Source organism: Crocuta crocuta, unplaced genomic scaffold, assembly GCF_008692635.1.
Source record: "Crocuta crocuta isolate KB4526 unplaced genomic scaffold, BGI_CrCroc_1.0 scaffold269, whole genome shotgun sequence".
Classification (NCBI taxonomy): domain Eukaryota; kingdom Metazoa; phylum Chordata; class Mammalia; order Carnivora; family Hyaenidae; genus Crocuta; species Crocuta crocuta.
This window is the reverse complement of record NW_027533257.1, coordinates 403,802-411,182: the sequence shown is the minus strand read 5'-3', so window position 1 is coordinate 411,182 and position 7,381 is coordinate 403,802. Positions and strand designations below refer to the sequence as shown.

At 38.3% G+C, this 7,381-nt stretch overlaps 1 protein-coding gene across 6 annotated transcripts in view; it reads left to right on the top strand.

The window, feature by feature from the left end:
- Nucleotides 1-1,765: 1,765 nt before the first annotated feature.
- Nucleotides 1,766-7,381, top strand: part of GUF1 (GTP binding elongation factor GUF1) — a 24,555-nt gene continuing 18,939 nt past the window's right edge. For 2 of the 6 annotated variants that reach the window (XR_013330828.1, XM_077746525.1), the window contains exons 1-6: nucleotides 1,766-2,082; nucleotides 3,465-3,576; nucleotides 4,169-4,317; nucleotides 4,590-4,670; nucleotides 5,511-5,588; nucleotides 6,636-6,719. Coding sequence is in view for 5 of the 6 variants with exons in the window: in XM_077746525.1 (XP_077602651.1) it covers nucleotides 1,918-2,082; nucleotides 3,465-3,576; nucleotides 4,169-4,317; nucleotides 4,590-4,670; nucleotides 5,511-5,588; nucleotides 6,636-6,719 (669 nt within the window). In the remaining variant the exon portion in view is untranslated. The other 4 variants (XM_077746524.1, XM_077746523.1, XM_077746522.1 and 1 more) reach the window with 4 other exon arrangements.

Genomic DNA, 7,381 nt, shown 5'->3' with positions numbered 1-7,381 from the left:
AACTCAACAGTTCATGTGTTTTTACTCATCAGACTTTAATGGAATGGTTAAGGGTGCAGACTTTGGAGCTACACTGTTTGGGCTCATAGCCCACTTCATCACTAACTGGCTAACTGTGGGCAGTTTCTTAAAAAGTCTCATTTTCTCAGATGTCTGTAAGAAATAGTCACAAGAATACCTGCATTAAGGAACCCTGTAAGGCTTAAACAAGCTAATAAAAACAAAGTGGGTAGAGTAGCACTAGGAACATAGTGGGTGCAATTATGCTATCTGTAATCCCTCTGCATGGTTAAACTCTAGTGAAACTTTTGATCTTTCCAGGCTCAGAGGAAAATATACCTCCCCTTGGAAACTTTACTGACTCAATGTCCGCTTTCTTCCCAGATTGAAAACTAAATAAACTTGTGCTGTCAAAAATATCACAGAGGGATGAGCTTTGGTTTCAAATACAGATTTTTCCATTTACCTATTATGTGATTTCAGACAATCTGCTTAATTTCTTTGAGTTCCCATATCAAGTACAGTACCTGACACAACAAATGCTCAGTGAGTATTTTTCTAAGTGAGTACAGATCTGTGGGTTTGGGATTGTAGCCTCAACCCCATAAGATATTGCAGTGTTCCCAGAGTGAGGGACTGATGGAGGAAGCAAAATGATTTTAGGTGAGACAGACGTGGCATCAAGAACACTGAATCATACAGAGAAAATTCTTTCAATTTTATTTCCATAATGCTAATTAGGTCAAGGAGAAAAATCTTTTAGCGCTATGTTTCTAAATTCTTCTGTAATGCCTGCTAATCTATGTTTGCAATCAAGTGAGATTCAGAATCTTTCACAGGTAATATCTTAGCATTGAATCACATTAAAAAAAATTAATTACTTAGTGCTTTTTCAATTTATGGTAATGATACAAATTTTTCTTTTAAAATAAATTATCAAAGGTAATTTGATTTAAATAAAAATATTAAGTATGTAATAGAACTATAAAGATATATGAGAACAATGAGAATAATATTCAAATTACTGCAGTTTGGGCAAAACTGATTTCTATAAAGTACTTTTCGTGTTCATTGTACTTCAAAGTGGCTGTTAACGACAGTAGTAATTAGTGTTGTAACAAGTACTGTTTTGATTAATAGTAGTCTAAGAACAAAACAGAACCAATTCAACAGTGAACTCAACGCATACTGCTGTTATCATTGTTCTACATCAAACACTAGATATTCCAAAAAAGCTCAAGGGTGATAGCGGGGGACAGACACTGATCTCTTATCATTATCACCCACCTTACTTAGCCAGAGTTCTGCCCTCTGCAAGGTCAGTATTTGCTGAAATCGTAACTTGAAGATGATGGAGACTTCTGGGAGTTCAGGGTGTTAACTTTTTTTCCCCTTCCCTTCTGACCCAAACTTTCCCAGGATACATTATTGCAATTAATTTTACCACGCGTTTCCTTACCATGCACTAAAATATTAGCAATATCACTAACAACAAGGGGACTCTATTTCGACTTTCAGGCTTCCAAAAACGGTTGCAATATTATTTGCCATCTGATGGGAAGCTAAATAAAGGTCAATACTGTTTTGAGTTCAAGACCGACACTGCTCGGGAGAGCGCTTTCCTTCACGTAACTTCCTCACAGCCCTGCGCGCTGGCTTTCCGGCGTCAGGACGTCGTGCGACGTGCGGGCGCCGAACAGCGGCGCTGCGTCTCCAGCGGCGCTGCGTCTCCAGCGTCGCGCCGGAGCCACCAGTTGGGCGGAGCTGGCTCCCGCACTTTTACTTCTCAGCCGGAGTAAGAACGTTCGCGGCTTTTCGCCACATCTTAGCCGCGGGCGTCTGGTAGGAAGTCGCGCTACTGGCGATGGCGCAGACCCGTCTCGAGATCCAGACCTGAAGCCCCCGTCGCGCAGAGGGATGGGGACTCTTGTGGGTCGGGGCTGGTGGCACGGCCGCGCGCTGACAGTGTGGGCCACCGAGGCCGCACAGCGGGGGCGCCTGGAGTCTCGCCCCGTGCCGGCCCGCGGGACTCCCGCCGAGTTCAGGGCTCGGGACAGGCTCTGCAGCTCTGCCGAGCTGAAGGTGACCGCCGTTAGGCTCTAGTTGACTCTGTTTTAAAATTCGGGAGGGCGCTCCTTGCGGGTTTGGAAGCGTGAAGGGCTTCCTAGACTTCCCGTGGACGCCCGTGGCGATCCTGTAAAGGCGGCAGAGCTGAGAGCGCGAGCTGCGCTCTGAATCCTCCACCGCTCACCAATGTGACCTTGGACAAGTCACTTCCCGAGTTTCCTAGTTTGTAATGTTGGTAACTGACTTCCTGTTTATTTTGTTTTATGTGACCCCAAACAAAGTTGTTTTCTGATCCTTTGTGCTTGTGATGGAGAAGGCGCACTGTTTGAGAACTGTGAAGAATATGGTACGGTATAGGCAGAAAAGTAGAGTAATTGGATGCAATATAGGAGTAACCGGAAACAAATAAGACTTGCATATGATTAATTGCCCTCTTCTAAAATGACTGTGGAATGTAAAATGGATTTATGTTGCAAATTTCAAGTTCTTAAAAGTGGTGCGGTCCTGTAGATCTTTTTAATTGAATGGCAATTAAAAGGTGGGCGTGGGAGGAGAAGGGGAATCCCTTGAACAAAGCACAGAGTTTTTCCTTAGAATTTCTTTCACACATAAATTGTACCTTCATTGTCTGCTTTATTAGAGCATTTATAAAGGTCACGGGTATTGTGGATTTCATTGTAATTTTTATTTTGCTGGTTATGAAATACAGATTTGATTGGAAAAATAAAATAGAGTACAAAAAAACCTGACATACTCTACTTGAATACCCATTTTTAGCAGTTTGCAATGAGTCTTCCAAGCATTAGAAAAGATGTATGCAACTAAAACTCTGGAGTGACCTCAAATTTAAAAATTTTAAATAACAAGAGGTTTTATTTGTTTTTTGAGAGTTCTTTCTGTGGTTATTAACCTTTTTTTCCTCTCCAAGGAAGTTACCAAACAAACAAAAAAAATTGTACTTAAATAAAACTTTGAAGATCATATTGGGAGCACAGATTTTTAACTAGCTGATTAAATGTGTGATGGGGGCAAAGAATTTTTTTTTTTTCTNTTAGACAAGGTACTTGCTCTAAGCCTGTCCAGGAGTTCTAGGTGCCTTGTGTTCTTCTTTCATGAAAATCATTTTCTCATTGGCTCTCTCAGTGGTGGAAATATTTATAAGGGACTTTTAGTTAGCTAAGTTGTCACCTTAACAGTGAAACTGATGTATTTGAGGAGTGTTATTTTAATCAATTGCTTGTAGTAAGAGTTTCACTGTATATCTCTTTATTGTCAGAAGAATAATATAAATGTTATAAATGAAATTGTTCAAGGAAGATGAAAGGAACGTTTTTTGAATTAGTGTATTTTGTATCATGCAAAATGTAGACTCATAAATGTTTCACTTTTCTCTCTAGGAAAAAATTGACATGTCTAGATTTTCTGTTGAAAACATTAGAAATTTCAGTATCATTGCACATGTGGATCATGGCAAAAGTACTTTAGCTGACAGGCTCCTGGAACTAACAGGTATTTTCATTTCATACTATATACTCAATTGATGACCATGAGTAATTAATCATTATTTTTACCATGTTTTTGAAGTTCTGTTTTAATTTAATTTTTATTTAAAACTTTTTTTTTTAATGTTTACTTGTTTTGAAAGAGAGAGAGCTTGAGCAGGGGAAGGGCAGAGAGAGGGAGAGCGAGAATCCCAAGCAGGGGTTCACAAACCATGAGATCATGACCTGAGCCGAAATCAAGAGTTGGATATTTAACTGACTAAGCCACCCAACTGCCCCAGTTATTTTAATTTTGTATGCAGTACTGTGTCATTTTTAAAAGCTCATAGAGGGGCGCCTGGGTGGCTTAGTCGGTTAAGCGTCCGACTTTTGCTTAGGTCATGATCTCGCGGTTAGTGGGTTCGAGCCCCGCGTCGGGCTCTGTGCTGACTGCCAGCTCAGAGCCTGGAGCCTGTTTCAGTCTGTGACTCCCTCTCTCTCTGACCCTCCCCTGCTCACGCTATCTTTCTCTCTCTCTCCTAGAAATAAAAATAAAAATCTTTAAAAAAATAAAATAAAATAAAAGCTCATAGAAATATAAGTACTATTTCTATTTATAGGCACAATTGATAAAACAAAAAGTAATAAGCAGGTCCTTGATAAATTGCAAGTGGAGCGAGAAAGAGGAATCACTGTTAAAGCACAGACAGCATCTCTTTTCTATAATTGTGAAGGAAAGCAGTACCTTTTAAATCTCATTGATACACCGGTAAGTTTAGTGTTAATTTTGTCTTTATTATTAAAGTTAGCCTTGTATTAAGAGAGCAAATAAATCCTTGTTCAGTTTTTGAACTGAACATTAAATAAGCATTTAACTTTCCTTTTTGCTTTCTCAGTGTTCTTTTGTTTGAGTAAATTGCTTCACAAGCATAAGCTTAAAAGAGAAACCTATTAACTTTTTATCAAGTGGAGTCAGTCGGTTTGCCATAAAAAAATAATTTATCCCTACCTTCAGAAGTATCAATAATTTTTGTTTCTCAGGGCCATGTGGATTTTAGTTATGAAGTATCCAGGTCCCTCTCTGCATGCCAGGGTGTTTTACTTGTGGTTGATGCAAATGAGGTAGGTACTTTTAATTTTATGTGGTGTGACATGCTATCTGGTTGTTTCAGAATATATTTTGGAAGTAGAATTTTAATGTTTGAAAGTAAGATTTATTGTATTAGTTAACCAGAATCATATGCTTTGGTCCTGTTAATTTGAAGTTTTATTGCACTAAAGCAGTCTGAAATTGAGAGTCCATATTTTAAACATTTTAAGCTAATCAGAAGAATTTTTTAAGGGATTGTTGAAGTATAACATACTATACATTTATCCTACCAAAAACTCAATTTATAGAAGTTCTTAATTTGGGCCTTTGATATTAATTTTAGTTTGGTAATTTTAAGGTAATAATTTGAGAAATGTTAAGTTTAAAGAAACATGTCAGTAACATTACTGAGTTCTTTTGTGGTATAAAGATAAACATAAAAACATATTTAGTGATGATATAAGAGCTGTGATATACTATTTAAAGTAAGTATTTGATGTATTTCAGCTTCTCATAAACTTTTCATTCAAAACCCAAAGATAATTTGTTTTGTTAAACTTTGCTTGATCTTGTCAGAGAAACTCAAGGTCTACTTTATATACAGAGGTAGACGGCACTGCATGACTGTGTCCTTTGCTAAGCTTTTGGGGTTCACGTTTCATGTTTTTGTCCCCAGTCCTAACAGTGTCCCCCAGTAAACATTTCCTGAAATAAAAGGAATTTTCACAAGGAATCATCCAAGGGCATGGAAGTATAGATTCAATAGTTTATACCCTGCTTTTGGTGAAGATGTGTGGAATGGTGTTATATTACAAGTTTTATGATAGATGGTAGAATGGTCATCTCAGTGTCTTGTGTCTTGATATTTCTAGGGTATTCAAGCCCAAACCGTAGCAAACTTCTTTCTTGCCTTTGAAGCACAGCTATCGGTAATTCCAGTTATAAACAAGGTAATTCCAATGAGACAACAATGATGTTTACTATTTTACTTTCTAAAAGTAAATTTAGTGTTTGATTATTAAGTATATTTTTTTATATGAGCGATCTTTAATTATGTATTAAATATATCAGTAGGCATTTACTTCTTTGAATTGCTCATGATTGAATTGCAACTCAAATTCCTATATCCTTACATGTAGTTTAGAAGTCAGTCTCCCTGAAATACATGGAGTGATTGGGGGCTATTTCTGCAGGAAAGGAATGCAGGCAGGGCAGCCAAAATACATCTGTTACACTGAAGCATAGATAGGAGGGGCACCTGGGTGGCTCAGTCAGTTAAGTGTCCAACTTCAGCTCAGATCACGATCTCATGGTTAATGAGTTCGAGCCCTGTGTTGTGCTCTGTGCTGATAGCTTAGAACCTGGTGCCTGCTTTGGCTTCTGTGTCTCCCTCTTTCTTTGACTCTCCCCAAGTCATGCTTGCTGTCTCTCTCAAAAATAAATATTAAAAAAAATTTTTTTTAAATAAGATAGGAAAGATAGATAGGAAAAGAAAAGGCACTTATAATCTTGGGGCAACATTGTAACACGTGAACCATAACAAGTGCTAAACTGAACACTGTTGATAAACCTTAACTTTCATACTTTAAAACAAATAGAGAACCTTAATTTAAAAATCTGCATTGCATTCAGTTGAAATTTTTGATATTGGAGTTAAATTTAAAAGAGGCAGAGTCACCTTATAGGTAAGACAGTTTGTTGTCATAAGTTATATGTAACTTATAAAGTCAGTTTATAGTTTGGTTGACAAATTGTTACTGAGCCCTCTGCCTTGAGTTGCCAGCTGCCTGAATTTTTTGCACGCCCTGCTATCTGCCCTTTGTTTTTCAGTGGCTATACTTGTTAACATTGTATTGCCTATATCGAGGTTATTTTAACACTGTTGAAAAGAAAAATAGATCATTTAGCTTATAGGTATGCTTTTAGCTATTTACAAATACATATGTAATACATTTTATTTTTACTGCATTAAGACATAATGATTTTTTTTTTTTAAGATCGATCTGAAGAATGCTGATCCTGAAAGGGTTGAAAAACAAATTGAAAAAGTGTTTGATATCCCAAGTGATGAATGTATTAAGGTAAGATACCCTTTTTTTTGAAGACATAGTTATACTTTAAAAAATCTCAAGTACTGGGCTAAGTGAAATTTCGTAGTATATGATAGTCCATCATTATATAAAGTTTTCATAGTTTTACAGAGTTCTTTATATTTCATTTGATCCTCCCAGAAATTCTTGTTAGATGGTTATGACAGATAGGAATTAATCTTGTGATACAGTTGTAAGGATTTTTCTTAATGCTTATTTTTTTTTTTTAATTTTTTAATGTTTCATGTATTTCTAGGAGAGAGAGAGAGAGAGACAGCGTGAGCAGGGGAGGGTCAGAGAGAGAGGGAGTCACAGACTCAGAAACAGGCTCCAGGCTCTGAGCTGGCAGTCAGCACAGAGCCTACGCGGGGCTCGAACCCGCAAACCGCGAGATCATGACCTAAGCGAAAGTCGGACGCTTAACCGACTAAGCCACCCAGGCGCCCCATCTTAATGCTTATTTTTGAGGGGGGAAACAAGGAGGGGAGGGACAGAGAGAGAGGGAGACAGTATCTGAAGCAGGCTCCAGGCTCTGAGCTGTCAGCAGAGTGCCCAGTGCGGGGCTCAGACTCACAAGCTGTGAGATTGACTTGAGCCAAAGTCAGACGCTGAACCATCTGAGCCCCCCAGGTGCCCCACTTGTGAAACAGATG